Here is a 26,495-nt window from a genome sequence, read left to right as displayed (position 1 = left end):
ACAGAAAGAGGCACAGGAGGACAGAAGAAGGCACAGGGGGACATAGGGTCAGGATAATAATGAGCACATCAATAAAAAGCACTATAATAAAGATAGAGGAGGTCAGTGTTAACTGAGGAGGGGGCAGGTTAGTGTTAAGCAGAGGAGAGGGCGTGGTCAGTGTTAGGCAAAAAAGAGAGGCAATTAGTGTTAGGCAGAAGAGGGCATGAGTTTAGTGATTAGTTTAGGCAGAGGAGAGGGGAGGCTAGTGTTAGGTACAGGTGAGATGGAGATTAGTATTAGGCATAGGAGAGGGGAGCTTAGTGTTAGGTACAGGAGCGGCAGAGGTTAGTGAACAGCTGAGGAGAGGGGAGGTTAGTGTTAAACAGAGGAAAGGGGGGTTAGTGATAGGCAACCTACATCAGGTAAGATTTAATAATAATTCCAGTATTTGTCAATTTTGTCAAGATTTAGTGACAGTGATTTAGTGATAGGCTTACGAGAGGAGAGGCTAGTGTTAGGCATAGGAGAGGTGGATGGTTAGTGTTAGGCTGAGGAGAGGGGAGGTTAGTGTTAGGCTGAGGAGAGGGGAAGTTAGTGTTAGGCCCCGTTCACATCACAAACGCGGATGGCCACGCATGCGGAACGCAACGCATGCGAACGCACGCCATCCGCGTTTGTGTGCGTTGCGGGGCTGATCCCATCACTGAAAAGTGAATGGGACAGCCATGCGTTTTTACAAAAAATGCGTGCAGCATGCGTTCCCGGACCGCACAGGCCAGGAACGCATGCAGTGTGAACATCAGACATTGCACTCTATGCAATGTCTGATGTCGTGCGTGTCGGCCACCTGCATGCGTTTCCAAAACGCGGCTGGAAACGCGTGCAGTGTGAACGGGGCCTTAGGCTCTGAAATGGAGTAGGTAAGCGTTAAACCGAGAAGAGGGTAGGTTAGTGTTAGGCACAGGGAAGTTGGAGGTAATTAGTCACAGGAGAGGTGGAGGTAAGTTTTAGACAGAGGAGAGGTTGAATTTTGTGTTACGCACAGGATAGTTGGAGGTTAGGAGAGGGAGAGGATAGCCTTAGGCATAGGCCTGCAGGTCATACATTCAGAAGATAAACTTCACTGGCAAAGTTACAGTGTACATTCTTATATCTGACCTTGTTGACCACATCCATCAGCCACTGGCTGGGCAGTTTGTATACTATGGACAAAGCCAGTAGTGTGGCCAGTTCCCAGTTAGGTCCATAAATATTTGGACAGAGACAACTTTTTTCTGGTTCTGTAAATAACCACAATGGATTTTAACCTCGAGCCCCAGAGATTTATACCCCATAGTGACCAGGCATTTATTAAGATTTGGCACTTCACAACTTTAACAGTTAAAATGCTTGGTCATACAACTTAGCACCCAAATGAATTATAGCTTTCTTTTGGTGATATTTCATTGTGCTTCTATGTTTATTGTTTTAAACAAAAAAAGACCCCAAATGTTGTAAAAAAAAAAACAAAAAAAACACAGATAAGTGAATTGGCTTCCCCCTAAATTGGTCCTAGACTACAATACAAACACTACACTATACATATATAGACATATGGTAGGGATTAGATTGTAAGCCCCTCAGAGGGACAGTTATTGACAAGACTATACTTTGTACAGTGCTGCGTAAGATGTCAGCACTATATAAATACTTAAATAGATAATTACCAAAAAAAAAATCTGCATTAGGTGGTCCGCAGCTGATTAAATGAAACTACTCAGATGCAGCTTTTTATTCAGTGGGGTGAACAAAATGATTGCATAGAAATGTTAGGCAACTAAAGCATTTTTTAACACAAAAAGTTTTCTCTGTCCAAATATTTATGGATTTAACTTTATAAATAAATGTGTGTGTGTGTGCGTGCGTGCGTGCGTGCGTGCGTGTGTGTGTGTGTGTGTGTGTGTAATCTACCACGCAATATCAATAGAAACTTGTAAAGATCACACTTACTTTTACTGTAACTCCACACTGACCATCATAGAGAGGTATAGTGATGGAGTATGTCCCATTAACAATATCATCCTGCAGCGTGTAACAGCTCCTGTTTGCTGCTATGCTTATTGTGTTGACATCAATATGTTGACTTTTCAGCTGACATTTTAAGAAGGAGACTTTCATTTCATGTTTTCCACACGTCAAATTTGGATGTATATCTGAAATGTCTTGAAACAGAAAGAACAATGCAAAATATTTTCACTTTGGTTGAGAAAAACACAACGCTTTTATTTTGGTTCTGTATGTTGCAAGAATTTATGACAAGCATTATTTCAGCTTATCTACTTTGTTTTATGTGCATATAAAATAAATTAAGAGCCCCTTAAAGAATCTGGAAAATAGGACTACCCAGCATTGCTGAGAGTTAGGCTCGGTTCACACTGGTCCATTTACAGATCGGATCCATTTGAAACGGAATCGGGTTTTGTTTTTTTTCCCTCCATTTTTAACTTTTTAAATATGTTTGTAGCATACGCTTCCAGTCCGTGGAAACATATGCCGGGGTGGGGGGGCACTGAACTGGAGGGGAAAGAAGCCAGGACGGGGAGCGACAGCGATCGGTGGGGAGGGGGGTCGCTCCCCCCCTCACCTGGGTCCCCCATCCCCGCTCCCCCTCCAGCTATTTGTGCAAAAGATGTTAAATCTAATGTCCGTAGTGAGTGGGGATGCTTACCTTCTATCTTTGCATCCCACCGCTTGCTGCTTGACTTCCTGCAATGCCGCCCTCTATACTTCGGAGGGTTGAATTGCAGGAAGTGATGCTGTGAGCGAATGAAGTACAGAAGGTATGCGTCCCCGCTCACTGCGGACATCACATTTAACATCTTTTGCACAAATAGCTGGAGGGGGAGCGGGGACCCAGGTGAGGGGGGGCGACCCCCTCCCCGCCGACCGCTTCCACTCCCTGTCCTGGCTTCTTCCCCCTCTAGCCTATACCTGGGGACACCACCTATGCGGAGGGGAGCAGGCAGTAGGCAATCCAGATCTCCCTCCGTGTCTGTGTAAAGGGAAATAAGATTTTGCATTGCCTGCCTGTGGCGCCTCTTAGTCTAATAGCAATCAGTGTGTGATGGCTGGATTGGGAGGGATGGGGGGGGGGGCGCACTTTGCTGTCTCAGCCTTGGGTGCTGGAGGACCTTGTCCCAGCTCTGCCCTCAACAGCTCTTTTGAGAGCTAATGTTTTCCTGATGTATTTTTTTTTTGTGTTGCTCACTGACACTGACATTATACAGCCCTATCTGTTGCAGCTGGACCTTGGTAATTGTTATTACTGTGCTAGCCAGGCCCTGCCTAACTATCTATACTGGGACACCTACTTATGCCTACCTAACTACTGGGGCACCTACTTACCTATATGGGGACACCTACCTACCTACCTATACTAGGGGACCTACCTATGCCTACCTACCTATACTCAGGGCCGGATTTCTGGCAAGGCCACATAGGCCATGGCCTTGGGCACCAGAAATTTAGGGGCGGCTCAGTGAGGGGCAGTAAAGCTGTTCTGTGCAGCCATCCCTATCTACAAGGATATCTTTAACCCTATGTACTCTGTGTCCTGTACTTGTGTCGTCCCTGCAAAACCTGTAAGCTCTATCCTGCAGGTACACATCAGCCTAACTTTCATGGTGACAAAGTGGGTCCATCATTAACAAGATGGCAAACATAACAAAAAAGTTCTTAAGGAAAACATAATTTATAATCTATACGCGTATTACTAAACTACTTATTGTCTGTGACATCCAATGATGGAAAGTAAGTAGAATTCTCATTGGGGCACACCGAGATAACAACCATACTGACAGTATAGTTGGCCTTGGGCGGTAAAAAGTACAAATCCGGCCCTGCCTATACTGAGTCTCCTACCTTTGCCTAGCTAACTACTGAGACACCTACCTATGCCTACCTACCTATACTGGGTCTCCTACCTATGCCTAGCTAACTACTGGGACACCTACCTATGCCTACCTACCTATACTGGGTCTCCTACCTATGCCTAGCTAACTACTGAGGCACCTACCTATGCCTACCTACCTATACTGGGACTCCTACCTATGCCTACCTACCTATACTGGGACTCCTACCTATGCCTACCTACATACAAGAAGATAATAAGGTTGTTGCTTCATTGTGGTCAGACCAAATTTGATCAACAGTCACTGTTGTTCTATCATTGAGCTACCACAGCCCGGCGACCATATGGGCTTGAAAACCGCCACGGCCTACACTCTCGCCACGGTGCGCACCAGTCCAGCATGGCCGTCACTATGCAAACAGCTGTTTGCGGTGCGTTACACAGTGAGTTTGGTGTGTCAGTGTTAAGCAGAACTCTAATTACACTCCCTGATTGATGTATACAAATGCAAGATGTTTGAAGGCACTTTAGGCCTGCAATTTAGCATTCAATGTGATTTCTGCCCTTAAAACGCTGCTTTGCGTCACATCCAGATTTTTCCCCGGGACTTTGGGCATGTATCCCACTCTGCCATGCCCCCCTCCAGGTGTTAGACCCCTTGAAACATCTTTTCCATCACTTTTGTGGCCAGCATGATTTTTTCTATTTTTCAAAGTTCGCATCCCCATTGAAGTCTATTGCGGTTCGCAAAATTTTCCACGAACCGAACGTTCCGCGAAGGTTCGCGAACTGGGTTCGCGAACCTAAAATCGGAGGTCCAGCCCATCTCTACTTGTGATCACGATCACGAGTAAAAAGTGATATCCAACTCGAGTGCGGTTTTGAGTCGAATAACCACATGTATTCACGAATCATAAGTGGTATTCATGATTAAAAACCCGCCGAATTTAACAGTTATTAGCAAAGCCCCCTTACATGCTAGAAACACCATTTTTTTCCAGATATGTTAAGAAGTACAGTGGGAACAAAAGGACATTTTTTTTTCAAAAACACCTTATAGTTTTTGCAAAAAATCGATTTGAAAGTTTCAAAGGAAAAAATGATACATTTTAATGTGGTATATACATTAACATTATGTTATTTACCACATTCAAATGTATACCTTTTTTCTCTTGTTCCCACTGTTCTTCTTAACATATATGGCAAATTTGGTGTTTCTAGCATGTAAGGGCTTTGCTATTAACTGCTAAAGTCGGCGGGTTTTTAATCACGAATACCGACTAGTGTTCACGAGTCGGGTAACTAGTGCAATCACGAGTGCATTCGTGATCGGCATTCGTGATCAAGAGCTAATCAAGAAAGCCGATTACGATCTCATGATCGCAAAAAAAGACTCCTGATCATAAGCTACTCGTGATCACGACCTCATGATGAGCATCTCTGGTAACAATAGCTGATAAGCCATGCAGCTAATTAGTCCTGCAGTTAGTGCTTATTTGTACTTGTGGCAGTCTGCATTTGCGAAATGTAAGTACATATCTAATTTTCTCTTGCTGGGCCCTGCACAGCTACTGTATGCGCTATTAAACATTATGCTAAATCTCACCTAATGTAGGTTGCCTGTAGAAGTTGTCATTTATTAAGACATTGGTATATCTATGGTAAAGTAGTTTCAAATGGATGGATTTTTCTATGCTAGAATGCAGTTTGCTGCTACTACAAGTCACTTCTTCAGTGGAAGAAAGTGAAGACAATAGAAGAAATACCCATATTTACAGATAACTTATTTATTTAAGCAATCATGAGCCAAGCCAATTTACACTGCAGCGGAAAACAATGCGTTTTACCTGAACACAGTTAAGTGCGTGGATCAATGACTTCCTGTCAAATAGAATGCAACAGGTTAAGCTCAGCAACTGCTACTCCAGCATGAGAACCACCAATACAGGGGCTCCACAAGGGTGTGTATTGTCTCCACTCTTGCTCTTCCTGTACACATACAATTGCACTTCGTCCATGGACTCTGTGAAGGTCATCAAATTTGCGGAGGACACTACTATCATAGGCCTAATCGGCAACAATGGGGAGCATGAGTACCACAGCAAAGTTGAGCGAATCTGCAACTGGTGCAGGGACAACAACTTAGTACTCAACGCGGCAAAGACTGTTGAACTAGTAGTAGTCTCAGATTTCAGGAGGCGCCCTCCCCCCTCCCGCTAGGCGAAACCGAAGTCTCTAGGGTACCATCTGTGCGGTTCCTTGGTGCAATCCTCACTAACAACCTGAAATGGGGGCAGAACACCACCAAAATTCAGAAAAAAAATCTCAGCAGAGGATGTTCTTCCTGCGCCAACTGAAACAATTTGGCATGCCGCGGGAGCTGCTGACCAGCTTCTTCACCGCTACCAAAGAATCTATCCTTTGCTCCTCAGTCATTGGGCTTGATTCACAAAAGCGTGCGGTGCTAAAGCATAGCACGACCGTAAAGATTTACATGTGCGCGCTAACAAAGATAGTTGCGTGCACTTTTCCAAGTTATATTTATGCGCACAAACCTTCACACGGGTCACATTGCATGCTAAACGCAGAGCACGGTCATGCTATGCTTTAGCATGCTTTTGTGAATCAAGCCCATTGTCTGGTATGCTGGTGCAACAGCTAGCAGCACAAACTGCAGATAGTCATAACTGATGCGGAGAGGATCATTGGATCTCCCCTGCCACCTCTCGATCTCCTCCATTCCACCAGGATGAAAAAAAAAAGGGCCGCCATGATCTCCCGTGACCCCTCCCACCCAGACAGTCATTACTTCAAGCTCCTCCCGCTGGAAGGCCTGGCACTTCCACTAAGACAAGGGTGGCAATTGCCCCAGGGCTCCGAGCACTGCTGGGGCCCCAGCCTCCCCATGCCTAAACATCCCCATGGTGTGCTCTAACTGTTGATCTCCGTTCCTGTGATTGTAAATGATTGTAAATGTGAAGGTCACATGTACTTCTGCGCATATGCAAATATTTTAAATGTCTGTTTTGCACATCTGTATTACCTGTCTCGTGTAATTCGCCTATGCCATGTGAACCACAAATAATTCCAAGTACGACACCTGTTCTTTGCGAAGGGATTGTGATTCTGAAGTGCAAAAACGGACAGTAAATGCATCCTATGTTATTAATAGGATGCATTTACACTGTCAAACAGGACCACAAGTGCACAACGCACTTGCCGGACTGCAAATTCAAAATGCTTAGCAGGAGGAAGACCAGCTGCAGGCCCACACAAGCCTTTTATAGACCCTGCTATTAAGGTCTATGGAGTTCTGGTAAGCATATCTTTGATCTTTGTGGTGATAGTGGAGGATCTCTAGAGTCAGGGCTGAAGTGTTTTGATTGGCATGTCAAAGGCCCTCCTCCCTTGTATAAAGATAGTTTTTCCAGTTTTTCTCTGTACAAAATTTACCTCAGTACCATCAAACATAAGTGCATAGCCAAACATATGAGGGTTAACTCCGTGGGTCAAGATACTGTGGTTTTTCTACACCTCAAGAAGTTATGCTTTTCACCAGTGTGGTTTCTAGACACAACCATTCCAAGGACAAAGTGTGCACTCGGCCCTTTCAGCTCCCTCGGCACAGCCCCTTTAACTAACAGGATTTGGTTTTCTGAGCTGCAATGAGTACACATACGGTACACATACAGTATTTCTTATCACTTTATCTGAACTGAAGAGGTTGCTAGTAGTAGTTGAGACATGTATTTGCAAAAGATGTGCTTTTTTTTTGAAGTGGTTAGGTAAGGTTGTCACTGCTGTGAAATGTCCCACAGTTGTTATGTCAAATGTACTGGTGGTCACCAGAAAAGTAAGACAGGGTCACCAATAAAAACTATACAGATGCACTAACTCTTCTCCAGTCTACAATAAACTTTTCTTGTTATCATTGTTACGATGTCAGTGAAAAGAGGTCACTTCCAATCCATATCCTTGAATCAACCGGGAGGTAAGCAGTGAGGACCGTAAAACTGCTATAAAATTTAATTGAAGTGATAACATTTACTACAACTTGTACAAAGTGTCAATCATAGCCTGGTAATTTTATTATCTTTAGTTTTTTCCTGCTCTGAACATGAATATATGTTGTAGGTGGTTAACAAACACTTTATTAGATAACCAACCAACACAGGCCTCCTAAAGAGGACTACATTAAGGGTATGAGTAAGGACAATTTACATCAAAATATTTTATTAGTTTCAGTGCAAGAACGGTATTAAACCTGTGTTAAGTTGTTACTGCTGTCTTTGTCCACCTTTCCTAACATTCTGTTCTGGTAAGGGTTCTAATTCACTCATCATGCGACAAAGTACTACTGTTTACATTTTTGTCTCTGTGAGAGAGAAGCACCTTATTTCATTCCCCGCAGCCCCGCTCCAGCAGCCTGCATTGTCCTCCGGCAGGCACAGGCAGAGCAGGGCTACGGCAATATGGCATCCAGAGGCGGAGCCCTGTATTGGAGACTATTTGTGTCTCCAGTACAGGGCTCTGCCTCCGGACACCATCTTGCCGTAGCCCTGCTCTGCCTGAGTTCCTGTGAGCCTGGGGAGCTGCACACACACCAGAGGCCGGCTGCGTGAGAGGACTTCTGTCAGGTGAGTACATGCTTTTTTTTCCAGGTGAAATGTGCCCCTATTGCATTTTTGTGCTGACATGTTTGCCCCCATTGCGTTTTTGTCCTGACATGTTTGCCTGCAATGCGTTTATTTTGTGCTGACATGTTTGCCCGCAATGCGTTTATTTTGTACTGACATGTTTGCCCGCAATGCGCTTATTTTGTACTGACATGTTTCCCCTATTGCGTTTATTTTGTGCTGAAATGTTGCCCGCAATGCGTTTATTTTGTGCTGACATGTTTGCCCCTATTGCGTTTATTTTGTACTGACATGTTTGCCCGCAATGCGTTTATTTTTATTTTTTTTTGTAACTCTGTTTTTATTGAAAGGTATATAAACGAATAGAACATGCCATACAGATAATGACAATATGGGATACAGCGGAGCCATATAGAGATGCATCAAATAACATCTTCTTCTGTCTGGGGTTCCCAGACACTAACATGTATCTAACTAGACAGAGAAAAGGGAGAGTCTATCATCCATATGAATCCCAATCTCTGCTTGAGATAGGGAGAGAAAAATAAAGAAGAAAGACTAGATGAGAAGTCATTGCTGTTGTCCTTTGAGACGGATATGCAAGTGCATCATATAGAAAATGTCCCATATCTGTGTTGAGAGCATAGTCATAGAAACAAGTCTTTAGTATATACCCTAGAGTGGGACTAAAGGAAATAAAGCCATCACATAGGAGAGTGGGGAGTAAGTGTGGCGGGGGAGAGGGGAAGGAGAGGAGTGGGGCAAGGGGGGGGGGGGATTTGTTAGGGTACAGATAACCTCATCCTGATGGGTAGAAATCTAAATGGAGAGTCCGAAAAGACATAAGCGGTCTAGGATTCCGATGGTAAGGGGAAGATGGATAGGAGAAGTAAGTTTAGAGTGGGAAGGGGAGCTTATGTTTCCCAGGGTGCTGAAGCAGTTGATCCTGTGATAAGGGGTCTATTTGGCTGATTGTATAGTGCCCTGCCAGTTCAAGGAGGCATGTAGTCTGGTGAATATAGGGACCATGGTCCCCAAATTTTGTGGAATTGGGTTTCAGTATCCCTCAATATGGCTGTCATTTGTTCCATTGTCTTCATCCAGTTAATTTTAATTTTAATGTCTAAAATGGTAGGGGGGGCTATATTCTTCCAGGCTGATGCTATTGAGAGCCTTGTCGCAGTAAGAATATGGGTGATTAGGCGCATAGAGAACTTGGTGACTCCGAGGATAGGTTTGCCTAAGAGTAAGGTGACTGGGTCCAATGGAATAGATATATCTGTGACAGATAATATCAAGTGGCGGACCTCTTCCCAAAGGGGGGTGATTTCTGGACAGGACCAGAAGATATGTTCGATAGTACCTTTGTGGGGGCATCCTCTCCAACAGGTATCAGGTGTATTGGGATAAATATTTGCAAGAACTTCAGGGGTCAAATACCATCTAAATAAGAGTTTGTATATATTCTCTTTGATTTGTGTGCAAATGGATGAGTGCTTAGCATTTTCCCAGATATCTTCCCAATCAGATCTGCTTATATTGATTGAGAGAGCTTTTTCCCATTTCTTCATATAGAGGTGGGAGGCCTCTAGAGTGCCTGAGTTCGATTGTAAAATAGAATATATCTGGGAAATTAAGCCTTTTTGGTGTCCCTTATGAAGGCAGATTCTTTCGAAGGCGGTGAGGGAGGATAGTGAAGTTGCCCCCTTAGTGTGGCAATTGAGGAAATGGGATATTTGGTTCGCTTCCATGACTCCTGAAGGGGAGAGGGGTATTTTTTCTCTTAGTGAAGATAATGTGATGAGTTTGCCCGTGGCAAAGTCTGTCCAGTTTTTTAGGTTAAAGTAACCTAGGCGATACCATTTAGCTATGAAAGTCGAGTTAGTGCTGGGGGGAAATAGGGGGTTCCCTAATATGGGATAAAGTGGGGATGGGTTTGACATTAGGCCTGCTTTTCGTGCTGTTGTTTTCCAGATGTTGAGAGTAAAAGGTATAGTGGGGAGTAAGTTCTTGAGTGGTAGTTTAGGGGGGTTTGTGGTCCATACAAAAGAAGCTAGAGATAGGGGAGACACCTCCATGGCCTCTATTATAGCCCATTTAGAAAAAACTCTTAGGTCCGACCATTCTGTCAGCTGTCTTAAATGTGTTGCCTGGTAATAGTGTTTTAGATGTGGTAGACCCAACCCTCCTTGTTCTCTAGAGGAGAGAAGGACTGTCTTAGAGACTCTTCGGCGTTTGTGGTTCCAGATAAATTTTAAAAATGCGGATTGTAGCCTGGACAGCTGAGCTGAAGGGACTTGGACCGGAAGAGTCTCAAATAGGTATAGTAGACGGGGCAATATGTTCATATTTAGTGAGTATATTCTCCCGATCCACGAAATTTTATAAGCTGTCCATTTGTGGAGGTCCTGGAGGATTTTCTGAATAAGAGAAGGGAAATTGTGTTTATAAATGGAAGAGTATGAAGTGGTTAGATTGATCCCTAGGTATTTTAAGGTTTGGGTTCTCCAATTATAAGTAAAGTGAGATTTTAGGGCAAGTAGAATGTTTGAGGGAATTTTGATCGGTAAAGCTTCAGTCTTATCCTTATTTAGCTTAAATCCTGAAATGGTTTCATAAGAGGATATTGTTGAGTGAAGGGCAGGGAGAGAGGTTAGGGGGCTAGTGAGGGTGAGCAGAATGTCATCAGCAAAAAGTGAAACTTTGTGCTCGTGACCTCTGTGTTTTATACCCAAGATATCCTTGTTAAGTCTTATTGCGCTAGCCAGGGTCTCAATACTAATGGCGAAAAGCAGGGGGGACAGTGGGCAGCCCTGTCTGGTGCCATTGTTGATGTTAAAGGGAAGGGGAGGGGCCGAGGGAAGTTTGACTGTGGAAGTAGGGGAAGAGTACAGAAATTTAAGAAGGGTCACAAAAGGACCAGCGAAACCTTGATGTTGAAGGACTTTGAAGAGGAAGGACCAGGATAGTCGATCGAAGGCCTTTTCGGCGTCTAGACTTAGGAGAAGAGAGGGTTTACCCTCTCTGTTCATAAGTGATATGAGGTCTATCGCCTTCCTGGTGTTATCTCCTGCTTGGCGTCCCAATATAAAGCCTACTTGGTCGTTATTTATTAGGGATGTAAGAATGGGATTTAGGCGGTTGGCAAGGGCTTTGGTTATTATTTCAGATCGGAGTTTAAGAGGGAGATTGGCCTATAGCTTTGGGGTAGTTGGAGATTTTTTCCTTCTTTAGGGATTACTGTGAGAAGGGAAGATAACATGGTATGAGGAGGGGTATGTCCATCCATTATCTTAGAGGCAAGGGTCGCTAGATGAGGAAGTAAGATATGTTGGAACTTCTTGTAATAGGTATAGGGCAATCCATCTGGCCCAGGAGATTTTGACGAAGGAATCGATTTTAGAACCTCAGCTAGTTCTGTTGTGGTTAAGGGAGAGTTGAGTATGGCACGCTGATGGTCTGTGAGTTGGGGCAAATTTAAGGGTGCCAAAAATGTGTCAACTGCTGATAGGAAAGTAGGGTCTTTATCATGGTCAGGTAAATTGTAAAGCTGTTCATAGTAGTTTGTGAAGATTTGAGCAATCTTTTGGGGGTTGTAGTGTGTATGTCCATCTGGATCTTTCATGGCATATATGAATTGTTGGGAGTTTTTGGGGTTCAGTTTCCTAGCTAGGATTGTGTGAGGTTTGTTTCCTCTTTCGTAGAAAAGCTGTTTAGTCCAGCGGAGGCTTTTTTCAATCTGGGCGGATTGTAGGGAACGTATGTTTTGTTTCAGTTGTTGGAGCTGAGTGAAATGATGTTGAGTTGGGTCTAGTTTATATAAGTTTTGGGCTTTGGATAAGGCTGTGTGGAGGGAGAGTAATTTTTGGGAAGACAGTTTTTTCCTTCTGGACCCCTCTGCTATGAAAAGGCCTCTAATGAAGGCCTTGTGTGATTCCCAAAGGATGCCATAGGATGAGACCGAATCAGTGTTTGTCTGGAAGAATGACTGTAATTCTTTAGTAAATTCAGAGACGAGGTTTTTATCCTGAAGTAGCGTCTCATTCAGTCTCCAGTATAAGGGTTTGTGTGGTTTATGAAGCCAATCTATCTCCAGAGTGACACTATGGTGGTCAGACCAGGTTACCGGGTGGATATCTAAATCCTTAATTAAAGGGATTAGTGCAGCATTAGAGAAAAAATAGTCTAGCCTTGAGTGGGAGGCGTGGGGAGGCGAATAGAAAGTGTATTCTGTTGAAGTAGGGTTGTTGATTCTCCAGATATCAAGGAGCCTATACTTTCTCATTAAAATTCTGAATTTACGAGAATTACGATCATGTGTGGAAGCTGAGGATGGCGACGTAGGAGAGCTACGATCCATGGTAGATGAGAATGCTAAGTTAAAGTCGCCTCCTAGGAGGAGAGTACCTGAGGAGATTTTGTGAAGTTTTATTAAGAAAGAGGAGAGAAAAGATACCTGTTGGGAGTTGGGGACATAAATATTGGCTAAGGTGATAGGTTTACGGGCTAACATACCTGTTAGGATTAAGTAGCGTCCTTTGGGGTCCTGTATAGTTTTGTTTATCTGCAGGGGGAGAGTGTTTTTAAGTAAAATTGCAACCCCCGCCCGAGTATTTGGTCCCGAGGCTAAATATGTCCCTGAATAGAGTCTATCCCCTAATCGCACTGAGTCATGTGTACATAGACGAGTCTCTTGAAGCATAGCTATGTCTATGTCCATTTTTTTGAGATCTCGGAGGAGTGAGACTCTCTTCTGGGGTAGATTTAGACCCTTTACGTTTAATGTCAGAAGTTTAACCATAGTCTATGGAGGTGAGATAGCTGCGTGGTAGGAGAGGTACCGAACACTGCACCCTAGGGAGGGGAGGAGGGAAGGCATGGGAAGGATATAAGGCATAAAACATAACAAGGTAAAACTTAAGCCAATGCGATAACAACCATACAGTAAAACCTGAAAGACAAAAGCCTCTGTGAAAAATGAGGCCACATATAGTGACAACTAAAAATAGTTGTCGAAGTGAGGTCATCCCAAGTGAGTCCAGACACTCGGGGGGCCAGGACAACCTAGAGATGAGTCTCCGGAGGCGAATGCTGGAGCACCAGGATGGACGCTCAGGAGCCCAAGACCAGCATAGTGAAAAAAGATCACCCGGGATCTTCAAACATAAGAGAAAAAAAAAAACAAGCATCTAATTTGAATATACGATATAATATGCTATCAATTCACATCCTCTAAAAGGATATGTGTTATTGTGGTAAAGTAAGATCATTTTAGGCTTAGTTTAGCGAAGAACAGCTAAGTGAAAAACAATGATAGGTATTATAGGCAAATAGGTAGTATTATCAGATAAGTTAAGGTTCGTGCCGCAGATAGGGATTCTGGAAATTTTCAGGTGGTGAGAGCTTCCATATCCTCCAGTCCTTGTGGGAATGTGAGACTTCTAATTGGGGTTTTGGGTCCCTCTGATATATGGCGCATTTTCCTCGGCAGGGAGGAGGTGGTAGGTGAGCGGAGGTTTGAGTTAGGTAGAGGTGGGGACATCTTAAGGCCCATTTGTCTGAGGAAGAGAGGAGCATTATCGATGTCTGAGAGGGAAAAAGTCATTCCGTTCCTGATCACGATAAGGCGGAAGGGGAATCCCCACTTATATGGGATATGGGAGTCTCTGAGAAGCTGAGTAACGGGCTTGAGAGCTCTTCTCTTTGCCAATGTTATTAAGGATAAGTCATTGTAAACGTGCAGCTCATCTCCTTTGAAGGTGACTGAGGGGGATTTACGCAAGGCTTGCAGAACAGCCTCTTTGGCTTCATAGTAGTGTAGTCTGGTAATAATATCTTTTGGTCTCTGTGCAGAGGGTGAGCGTTCACCCAAGGATCTGTGAGCCCTGTCTAGTCTCCATAGCTCGTCAGGGATATCTGGGGCCACAGATTTGAAGAATTCAGTAAGGTGTGAGACGATTTGATCAGGTTTGACTGACATTGAGACCCCTTTAATTCTTAGGTTTTGTCGTCTCTCTCTGTTTTCAGTGTCTTCCTGGGCTGAGCGGAGTGAGCTAAGATCTGAGAGCATCTGTTGTTCCTCCTCTAGCTCAGCTTGTTTCAGTAATATAGTGTCCACTTTCCCTTCTAAGGTGTTGGTGCGATTGCCCAGCCCTGTCAGCTCTGTCTTTAGGTCCTGCAGCGCTGATATCATGAGCTGCTGCAGGGACTCATGCATGGAGCGGTAGTGCCTCTCTAAGGTGGTCTCCAGCACTGAGGCTGTGATCGGGGTAGTATCGCCGGGCATACTGGCCTGTGAAGAAGGAGGAGACTTAGCGTGGCCTAGGCTGTCGGCGCCATCTTGGGAGCCAGCGTGGGAGACAAACCGGTCCATCGTACCTCTTTGTGTGGCGGTTTTGAGCTGCGCTTTAGGCGGCATCTGCTGCGGGGTGGACTGAGGGAGAAGACCCGGTAGGAGGCGTGTGTCAAATGCGGAGGTATAGCGTATGACGGCTCGGGTTGCGGTAGTGCGGGCAAGAGTTCCTTTCTCAAGTGGCCATCTCAGTCGCGCCGCGCATGCGCCTCCCGTTTATTTTGTGCTGACATGTTTGCCCGCAATGCGTTTATTTTGTGCTGACATGTTTGCCCACAATGCATTTATTTTGTACTGACATGTTTGCCCGCAATGCGTTTATTTTGTGCTGACATGTTTGCCCACAATGCGCTTATTTTGTACTGACATGTTTGCCCCTATTGCGTTTATTTTGTGCTGAAATGTTGCCCGCAATGCGTTTATTTTGTGCTGACATGTTTGCCCCCATTGCATTTATTTTGTGCTGACATGTTGCAATACGTTCATTTTGTGCTGACATGTTGCCCATTGCGTTTATTTTGTGGTGTCTGGGGTAACTGTTGCTGCATTTATTATTTAATGGTCATAGTTATGGCTATATATTGGTAGGTGAACAGAGGCGCCAGAAGGATAAAAGTACATAAAATTTTTAAAAAATTGCTGGTAGGAAGTGGCGGACTCGCCTCCGTTAAAGCAGACACCAAGGACTGTAAATATATAGATATACACATTTATTGAAAATACCCCAAAGATGCAACGCGTTTCGCGGGCACAGCCCACTTCTTCAGGCAATAAGCAGGGGATAAACAACAGCAATTCAGTTATAGCAAGCAGAGCACCTCTGTCACAGAGGTGCTCTGCTTGCTATAACTGAATTGCTGTTGTTTATCCCCTGCTTATTGCCTGAAGAAGTGGGCTGTGCCCGCAAAATGCCTTGCATCTTTGGGGTATTTTCAATAAATGTGTATATCTATATATTTACAGTCCTTGGTGTCTGCTTTAACGGAGGCGAGTCCACCACTTCCTCCCAGCAATTTTTTTAAAAATGTTGTGTACTTTTATCCTTCTGGCGCCTCTGTTCACCTACCAATATATTTGAGTCCACCCCAGGTGGAGGGGTGATCTACCCCCTTTCTTCCTATCTACAGAGAGCGACTTCATAATCCTGAGTGAGGACAGGACTAATCTCCTCACCTGCCTAATGAGTGGTTACCTAGGTGGTAACCCGTGTTTGTGAGTATTACCATCTCACTGTTTCATTTATCCAATCAATTTTGACATACTACACCATATTGGGCTCTCGATTTCTCTTCAACTATAGTTATGGCTATGTTTGCTGCTTTGGGGTTACGGTATACTATTAAATAGCATCACACAGTTTCTGCACACCCATGATGCGAATCTTCGTTTGACCACATCATGGCGTAAACACTGCTTTCTTATGCCTCGCTGTTACATCATTATGTTAGCTCCGCCCATAGAATGTCATGGCCACGCCCATTTTTCAGCACGGTGCGTAGGCACCACATTTGTTGGCGCGGCAGCCCCCCATTTTTCGGCGCCCCCCCCCCCCCTTCCCCCCCGCCGCCCTGTCCCAGGTTGAACCTACAAAAATCTGGTCACTGTAGTATAGAAAAAGAAAAATCCCCAAAGCCATATTTTGTTTGTAGATGATTCAGTAACCTCTTGCTGTTTGGATGCCGCCTTACCAAAGGACCAAACACAAAAGTACATACCAGAAATTTTAAATTCATCTTTGCAGTTACACCCGTATTCTCCATCAACCATGCTACATTCCTCAGTGTTAGCACAGGCACAGACATCCGTGACAGAGGAGACATCTGTAAAGAAGAGTATATACTGTAGATCATGATCTGATGCAACAAAGCCATTGTAAACGGATATCCTTAAAAAAAAAAATAATCAAACTCATGTTCAGACACAGTTTCTTCCTTCTTTTCTTTAACATGTATTTATTTATTAGAGAATTATTTCAAGTTAAATACCGTATATACTCGAATACAAGTCGACCTCGTATATAAGTCGACCCCAATATTTGACCCTCTTAATCTGGTATTTATTAATATCTCAAATAAAAGTCTACCCAGCAAAGTTGTGGTCAAGGCCAAACCTTCTGTCAGTATAGTAAGTGATAAACAAGGTTAACAATGGGCATGTATAAGGCAAGATACATGGAGCAACCCTGCATGATTTCCATGCATGTTCCCCACACTGTGTCGCTGTTAATGTGTTAATACACAACATTAACAGCAGCAGTAGTGTTGGAAACATGCTTGCAGATCATAAGGAGTTAATTGCTTCAAACAAGCACCAGCACACTGTACAGGAGCTGACAGGGAAGATAAGGCCAGTCCTGCACTTCAAAGCAACAATTAAAAAAATAAACAGTTTCCAGCCTGAGTGCTCAGGGCTGTGTAAACAGCTCTGTCAACTTTACCATTCAGATGCAGGGTGGGTCAGTGTCAGCTGTCAGTGAATTCCCCAGTGTGGATGCAGCTAAAACTCCCAGGCACCACGGAACACATGCTGGCTTCAGCTCTCATCCAGCGTGTCCCATCATGTCCCATCGCTCTGATCCCCTCCTTCACTTCCTCATTCGTCACTACGCAGGGCAGCCCAGCCTGTGTGTAGTGAAGGGGAACTGCAGGCACCAGCGAGGACAGTGATCTGTGGCCAGAACGGATGGAGGATTTATGAGCAGCCAGCGGGGGTTAGAGCAGAGGCACACATTATAACAGGACTTTGAGCAGCTCCTACCCCCGCCGGCTGTTTAGCACCACGTGCTGTCAGAGCGGGGGTTAGTCCATTTTGCAGCTTGCAGGGGGGAGCTGCATTATGGTGACCCAGGCATCTGAGTAAAGAATGGACACACAATCTGGCTGGATGGCAGCATTAGGGGGCATAATGCAGCAGATGCACAGCAGAGGAGTCGCTTGATACTCAGCTACAAGTCAGAAATTTAGGTCTGATGCGAGTACAAGTCGACCCCCCTACTTTACAAAAATAGATCAGACCTAAATTTCTCGACTTGTAGTCGAGTATATACGGTATGTAAAGTTGTAGTTTGTGCAACATAACAAGGAAAGTACCTGGTGCAGCAATTTCATAGCTCCTCCTCAGAATTCACGACTGCCTGCTCCCTCCCTGCTGCTAGTCTGTCTGAAGTCATGTATAATAACTGGCTATCAGTCAGCTGGGGGCATTAGGGCCTTTTTATAACTTGCTTTCTTTTTGAGGCTTGCAAATTTCCCAAAAGGATGTACAGTAAAGTTACAATTCAAACCATGGGAATGTATTTAGACTTAATGTTTCAGATTTTCTAAAAGGAAATCGCATTTCTGCTGTATTTTTCCAGCATTTCAATTGAGGCCAACAATGGCAAAAAATTGTGTTTACATTTTGAGTCTGCGTTTTGCAGTTTTTGGTGTGAAAGAGTCCTCACTCTTCCCCCTTTACGCCAATGTAACTAAAGGGGAATAGTAGGCAAGCAACATAGGTCATAATAGATCAATGAATTTGCTACAGAAAATATTTTTCTATTTCTAAAAGTTCAGATATTTTATAATTTTTAGGCATATATTAAATTATTAAATGCATATAAAAATGGTACCTGAACTGGGTATTTAAAGCAAATCTGAAGCGAAAAATACATTTATGAGATAATGAATTGTATGTATAGTACGGATAACAAATAGAAAATTAGTAGCAAAGAAAAGAGTCTCATATTGTTTTCCAGCATGGGAAGAGTTAAAAAACGAGTTGCTATCTATGCAAAAGAGCCTCTCTGAGCTATTCGGCCAACTTTGTCAAACTCAGCCTGGCTTTCTGAAGAGCGTAAAGGAAACCTGAGATAAAGGAATATTGGCTTGGCTAGTCTGGGCATACTGTGCTGTGCATGCACCGACAGGTCAATCTACCGGGGCTCCTACTGGGCAAACGGGGAGGTGAAGGAAGATAGTGTGGGAGCGATCGGTGTGGAGGGAGTTGGAGGAAGCCCCGGGTATGTATAAAACTTTTATACTCCTTTATCTTTGGTACACTTTAAACAGCCAAGAAACAATGAGAGACAGTTTTAGATAAGGTTTTACTGCAGGAAAGCTCATAAGGTCATTACTTTTGCTTTGTTTAACTGCTTAAAATACAGATGTGGAAGGTAAGCATGCAACTGTGGCAGTCTGAAGCAATATTATAAATAAAGCTATATTACTGAAAATAAAAATATGAGACTCTATTCTTTGATAGTAATGTTTTTTTTATCGGCCGTACTACACATACAATTCATTATTATCTCATAAGTTTATTTTTGCTTCAGATTTGAATTATAGTAATATACGGCTTACCTGTACAGTAAGTTAAACTGCAAGTGGGTGTTCCATGTAATTTATACACATAGTACTTGTCCGGGCAAGCTTTAATCTGCACTGTTGATGACCACGTGCAGCAACTTCCATACCAGGAGGCACAGGCTGTGCGATTGACAATCCCATCAGATGCTCGTGGATGTGATCCGCTCAGCCACATTGGGCACGGTGAGCCACATGCATATGTTACACAAAACTCTGGCATTTTGACCCCTCCTCTGCCTTCAAAACGGTACCATCCATTCTTATCATAGTCACAGTAGTAGTAAGAGCCAGAACTAGAGGTACTTCTCCAGGCATCATCAAGGGCAGTGTAGTTCAGGCATGGGTCATAGCAAGAGTAAGAACCAACACGCTTAATACAGTCCATTCCAGAATCACAGACATTATGAGTGCACTCATCTACTTCACAGGAGGTGCCGTTACCAACATACCCATAAGGACAAACACATGTATAGGAGCCAAGGGAGTTAATGCATGTTGCAGGTGACTCGCAGGAGTTGAGGGCAGAGCTAGCACACTCATTTATGTCAACACATCCATATTCACTGCTGTTGTAGTAGCCAGTTGGACAACTACAAGTGTATGAACCATAGGTATTTTCACAAGTATAGGGGCCACACTTATTTGACCAGTAATAGGCACATTCATCAATATCAGAACAGTTGAAACCATCTCCAACGAAGCCATCATTGCAGGAACATTGGTAATACCCAAAATAGTCATCACAGGTTGCTTTAGGGTGACATTTTGAGCAGTTTGAAGTGCCTGGGTAAAACATACAAAAAGTATTAGCATCATCATCATCATCATCATCAAAGAATAGAAGGAAAATGTTTAAAAGACTATCACTCCAACTTAATCTTCAAATGTAACCCACAGCCGTGTTTTCAATATCCAGCTTTTCACACCCTGCAAATCCACATATACTCACATCAGACTGTCTGGCATGAGCACATTTATCTGTTTTTATAACATAATGGTTAATGTTGTTTGCATAAATCTTTTTTATACATGCAATGCCTGCATTAGGGGTATGAAAGGTAACACAGGGGATGCATGTATAAAGCAAGTTATGCTATTTGCATAATGTGTAGCATAGATTACCTGAAGCTAAAGAAACTTTAAGTGGGCTCTCTGCACATGTAAAGTTGACCAAGGCTTTGTGAATATACCCCTATGTATGGTAACCATGTTTGTGATGCAATACATCTTAATTAACCCTTTTAATCCAGTTTCTAATAATAATAATTAATAATAATAATAATTAATAACTCGCAAGTGTATAACTGAATTACTACTGTGCCACAAACAACGAGATAAAAAAAAATTACATAACTGGAGATATTCTGATCTATCCCAAAACTATGCCAAAACAAAAGAAATAGCAAAGAATGACAAAAAATGAAATCCATCAGTGTCAGGAGCAAGTGTCTTCTCTTTGACCTTTCGTAAGAGATGGATTTATACACTGAGAGTGGCGTAGCTATGGAGCGATGGGCCCCGGTGCAAGTTTTACATGGGCCCCCCCCCCCCCCCCAAGCACTCTATATGTAACACTTGATACAGCGCAACAAAACCTGCCAAGGACATCAACAGTATTAGCCTGGCCTTCTACACTACATCATCTAGGTGAGCCCAGCAATCGTTTCTCTCCTCCTTGCCTCCCAATCTTCTCACTTCACCTGTGTTTATCTTATACTTGATACATTCTCATGTATCTCTTGCCCTTTGTTTCACCTTCTTTCCAGTTCTTTTGATCTTATCTATATTCCACTGCAGACTATCTGCACTTTTCAATTGTTATAGATCCACTTGATGTTTGGATGTAATGCACTTTATTATCCCTCATACTGAAGTTGTATAGTACACTGGCACTAATATATATATATATATATATAGTGAGAGTTTTTACAGCCATATTTATGCTGATATATGTATGCATTCTCTCCTAATTGGTACGTGGTACAGTGTTTATTTGATTAATATTATTTCCAATACCGGAACACTGTCCAACTTTATAACCGCATGCCTCTTGGCATATACTATATAAATATAATATAAATATACTATTAATAATATATAATATAAATATACTATATAATATAAATATACTATTTATATTGCTGTATACCTATTGATTGCGGCACTTTTGTAATATTATATACTGGGGGCCTTATATAAGCTTGGTCACGGCCTGCCTTGTTTTTAATTGTTCTTATATGACAGTTGGCTTCAATAAAGATTCATATAATCATTCTTACAAGATTTGTCGGTCCAATTAATTGCTCTAATCTACTACATATCTATATTAAGGGGTTGCTTTTTCTTTTAAGTGTTTAGTTTTAGTTTTAGGTTTATGACCTCATTTACATAGGTAAGAAGCAATATTTATTGCCTAATGATGCATGCTCGTCTTTTCCTGGTTTGAAATAGTTTTTTCATCTTTGTTCTGTGTCTGTTATCTCTGAATTGCTTTATGTTTGTTTGTTACTTGCAGCTAAATAGAATGGCCTGTAACTGTGCCCTTCAAGCATTAGATGTTGCTGTGTAATAGGAAAGTGCAGTGCAGTTCCAAATTATAAAAAAAAAAAAAAGAGCTTTAAATCACAATTGGTAAGATAAGTATAATAATCGGTTTACACATGTTTATAATTGTCATTTTAAAGTGGGATGAAATTCTAGATATATGTACATGTACTGTTGTTGTAACACTTTCCTGTGTATAAAGCCTGTGCATCATGGTAAATACTTTTCTTTATATTCATCCTGGGTGAACATCCACCTTGAGCTCACTTCTGCCATTCCCTTTTTTCCAGCAAAGTACTGAAATGTGGTCTGCACATTCCAGTAAAATTGCATGAAAAATGCAATTGCATCAAAATAGTACCAAAATTGCAATCGTGGGGGGGGGGGGGGGGACAGGGAAATCACAATAGCAGGAAAACCTACTTTCTTCTGCATGGAATGGGCACTAAGGGCCCATTCATACTTGGGTGTCTACCACTAATGATGGAATCACCAGTGATTGATAGTGCTTTTCAAAGCAATAGTGTAATAAAAAAGTATATGGCAATGATCTCACTGCCGCGATCGACAGCATTATTATTAGCAAACACAGAAGCGGTGCATACAATGCTTTTTCATGATTTTTGAGTGATCATGATTACAATGTTATGAGAATGCTAATTACGATCGCTCAAAAATCGCAGTGAAAAAGTGCAGTACAGTAAAAAATATGCATTTATCACGTTAAAATTGCCGCTGAAAAAAGCTAGCTCTAACCACTAGCGTTTTGCAATCGCAAGTGTAAATGGGCCCTAAGGGGACTGCAAGTTCAAACAGGTACATACTGCTGAATGTGCAATTATTACTTTTTTTGGGGGGGGGGGGGGGTCGGATGATTTATGAATATTTTAATCAATGCTGAATTGATTTTTTTGTGTGTGTGTGTGTAAACCAGAGTTTATTTCTGCTTTTAACTGCAGCTTTGATGGTTCTGAACATTTTTAAATAAAAAAAAAAATTCTTAGCAACAGGTGGAATGAATCTGTGTCCTGCTAAGTATGGTTAGACATTGGCCTCAATTCACTAAGGTTATCTCCTGTCTTTAATAACTCTTCTAGAGTTGTTACCATGGTGATAAGGCATGTAGTATTCAGGAAACATTTTACCTCAGGCAAACCTAAAGTTAACTCTTCTGTCTTTAAGTTAACTCTTCAATCCTTAAAATAACTCCAGAGTTAAAGACAGGCTGTTTATTAACTGCATGTGAAAATAACTACAGAGGAGGTAAATTAACTACAGAGGCGGTAAAATAACTACAGAGGAGGTAACTTAACTACAGAGGAGGTAACTTAAGGAATGAAGAGATAAGATAACTCTCTCTTATGTGGAGGTAAGTTTTCTCTTGCCTTATTATCTCCAGCATGATCTTAGTGAATTGAGGCCCATGTCATTTTTCTGTCATTTTTGAAACAACAGTACCTGGAAACAGTTAAAAAACTGTATTGACCTTCGGATAGTAGAGATGACAGGTGATAATGATAATGATAATCTCCAGAGACATATTTAACAATGTGCACAGTTACCAATGGCAAGTGCCTAGAGGTGGCTAGTAAAAAAAGAGGCTGGAAATGACCAGTCATGCTCCCTTTCTATCTATTGCTGCATACCTGCTCTCTTGCACCCTAAATTGTGCACAGTTGTGTTCTCCTGTGGCATCTCAGATGATGGGAGGAGGTTAGGAGGAAATTACAGCCCCAATTTCTAATCTTACAAACCTTAGCTATAAGAATAAAGACACTTAGCAAACCTGGTGGCACCAGTATGTCCCCTGGTGGCCTGAACTCAGAAATATATCCTGGGCAGGTCACATTAGCTTAGGATACTAGAATGTAAACCACATTCTGAGGTCCATCACAAATTCGGGGTGTTGTTCCAATTTTTGTACTGTCCAAATTTCATAATTAGCTATACTTGAAATTAGGTGATGACCTCATTACATTAGCTATACTGTACAAGTGTATTTTAGAAGGAAGCACACTAAATAGCATCTGAGCTATGGTGTACCACCATATTAGCAGGGCCAGTTCTATACTTTTTGCTTCCTGAAGCAAACTTGTGAAAATGCGAAACTCCCACACCCCGAATTGGAATTATTGCACAGCACCCAACAATTTGCACCCCACGTTATAGCTGCAGTGGGCCCCAAAAAACACCCTCAGTATAGATAGGTAGCTAGTTTTAGGTGCCCCAGTGTTGGTAGCTAGGCACAGTTGCCCCCAGTATAGGTTAGCCAGGTACAGTTGCCCCCAGTATAGGTTGGCCAGGCACTCTCTTCACCTCCTGTTTCTGCCCGTTGCTGCCCCCAGACTTCTGTCACCTGAGGAAGTTGCCTCACTTGACATCATTGGCAGACAGGGCCTGCATATTGGTATCAGCATAATTATACACTGCAATGCTAAATCATGTTTTGTTGTTTTACTTACTTGACACATTGGTAGCTGAAAAAAAAGAAGAAAAAAATGTTACTACAAAGTGCAGTAGAATGTGTGCAGCTTAAAGTACATAAATATCACATATAATTGTGCTATGGAAAAGTCTTACTTTTTTCTTTCACTACAGTGTATGAAATAATGTTTGAGTTGAAAATTCTGCCTGCCCTATCCTCCCTGCCTAAGCTAGCCCCACTGTCCAGCTGTTCTTATTTCAAGTCATACATGATGCTGGTGACAGAGTGAGTGGGAACCGATCTTTAGTTAGCCTAGAACAGATTTTTCCAGTGAGAGATCAAATCCTTAAGCCCTGCATACATGCATGAGGACTGTCATCTGGCAGGGCTTGGAACTTTACAGTTCGGGGATAAATCTGTACAGGTTCATCAATAGTCTACAGGCAAACAACATGTTCTATTGCCAATGTTGTGACGAAAGAGAAGGCAAGGGGAGTGGGAGAACAATGCCCTGCATTCTGTATGATCCCCCAGTCAGATCACTGGCTGATGCACGAAAGGGGATTGAGCAATTGTACACACACTTGAATCTGGGCAGAGGTGGCCACTTTGGCTGAGAACCATCTAGCCTGAGTACAAGCCCGTTACCAGGGACGTAACTAGACAGGAGCAGTTCTGACTCCCTGTGACCGCAGGAGGGGCCATAGCAGTAAGGGGGGGGGGGGGGCAAACTACTACTTCACTATTTCCAATAAAGGGGCCTATCCTTCAAATCAGGTGTTTTTGTGGCTACATTTTTTTATGGGTGTGGAGCTTATGATGTCCACACTTGTTTTGTTACCTTTGCAAGATGGGCCCCAGGCTGTGAGGGTCACTTGGGGATAGGCAAGGGATGGGATGCGGTGAGCATTAGGAGGCCCATCAAGCTTGCTTGGGGACCCCATGATTTGTAGCTATTATGGAGCTTTCAAAGCTTCATAATTTTTTACACCTAATTAAATTTGTATTAAAATAGATCTCATAGTGTGTACAAACTTTATCCTTTGTAACCTGAAAAAGAGAATGACAAAGATGCTTAAATGAGAATATTATTTGGAAAAAAGTGAAAACAGGGTGAATTATTAATTACAATGTATTGGCAATTGCACCGTGTAAAATCATCAAGCACAGCTATATGGAAAAAAAATCAAAGAAGGTCGAGTACAATATGTAATTCTCCTTTTATTTGCGGTTTCTATAGCATTCATTTTCAGCAGCCACAGCAGGAAACAGTACTGGATGATTATCACGCGAACGCCTGAATACAAGGAGACATTTCTATCATCTAATGTGAGAATATATATATAGAAGTATAAGCTGCAATAGATAAGAGTTCAGAATATTATTATGATAAAGGAATAGGGGAGAAAGCGACAGAGGTAAAAAGTGGCTGCAAGGCTAATGTGTTGAATAGTCTTATTATTCTGAGATCAAAGTTTTGTCTCTTGTGTGTGTTTTTTAAATTGTCCTGTTGTATAGTGTACACCTGTGTGTCTGTGTCTCTGCCTAGTATACAGCTGTATCTTGTAAAACGAAGGTTCTTTTTAAGTATTGCTAAAAATGCACTAACATGGATTCAGTCATTCATTTATGATACAACCAATATCAAAAATACATGTTAGCAGGGATGCCACCTAAATTAAAATTATCCAACGATTAGGAACATGCATGCAAATAGTGACTTGGGAGCTGGATCTCCTGGGTATTTAGTGAGTACGGTGTGAGCCTTTTAATTGCCTGAATTGACTTAAGCATCCAGTAGAAATCAGGTGCGGCTTGATCTAAAAGTGCTTGCCATTCATGTTTCCCCAAGCAATTTACAATTAAACCATTGCATGGCACTATGAAGACTATGGGCTTAATTCACTAAAAGGTGATAACTCATATCACGGCCGTTTTCGCGCGCATTTTCACGTTTGGGCGCCATTGAGTATTTGTACGCGTAAATGCGCATTTGTGAGCAAAAACAATATGATTTGCGCGCGAAAACACACAAACCGAAAATGCGTGTGAAAATGGCCATGATAGGAGTTATCACCTTTTAGTGAATCAAGCCCTATGTATTACACAGCTTAACATAGAACTATATATATTGCTATATTAATAAGGCACTCCGGTAAGCCTTGTTGAGTCAATGGTACTTCCAAATATGGAAGAATAGTTATTTGCATTACTAGTTCAGATCAGCGAGGTAGATTTATCATGGTTGGTGTTTAGAATTCAGTCTTAAAATGAAGCTTTTATGCCATTGGCAGAAGCTTTACACACCCCCTCCAAGCTC

General features: G+C 42.5%; 1 protein-coding gene across 6 annotated transcripts in view; it reads right to left on the bottom strand.

Annotated features, from left to right (window-relative positions):
• LOC137524665 (uromodulin-like) overlaps window positions 1-26,495 on the bottom strand; it is a 408,103-nt gene that overhangs the window by 207,517 nt on the left and 174,091 nt on the right. For 5 of the 6 annotated variants that reach the window (XM_068244787.1, XM_068244788.1, XM_068244791.1 and 2 more), the window contains 4 exons: window positions 24,213-24,227; window positions 19,201-19,989; window positions 16,576-16,680; window positions 1,972-2,183 (listed from right to left, as the gene is read on the bottom strand). In XM_068244787.1, coding sequence (XP_068100888.1) covers window positions 1,972-2,183; window positions 16,576-16,680; window positions 19,201-19,989; window positions 24,213-24,227 — 1,121 coding nt within the window. The remainder of the gene's footprint in view (window positions 1-1,971; window positions 2,184-16,575; window positions 16,681-19,200; window positions 19,990-24,212; window positions 24,228-26,495) is intronic. The other variant, XM_068244793.1, reaches the window with a different exon arrangement.

This window comes from Hyperolius riggenbachi, chromosome 7, assembly GCF_040937935.1.
Source record: "Hyperolius riggenbachi isolate aHypRig1 chromosome 7, aHypRig1.pri, whole genome shotgun sequence".
In the NCBI taxonomy this organism is placed as follows: Eukaryota; Metazoa; Chordata; class Amphibia; order Anura; family Hyperoliidae; genus Hyperolius; species Hyperolius riggenbachi.
This window is presented reverse-complemented; position numbering and strand designations above follow the sequence as displayed.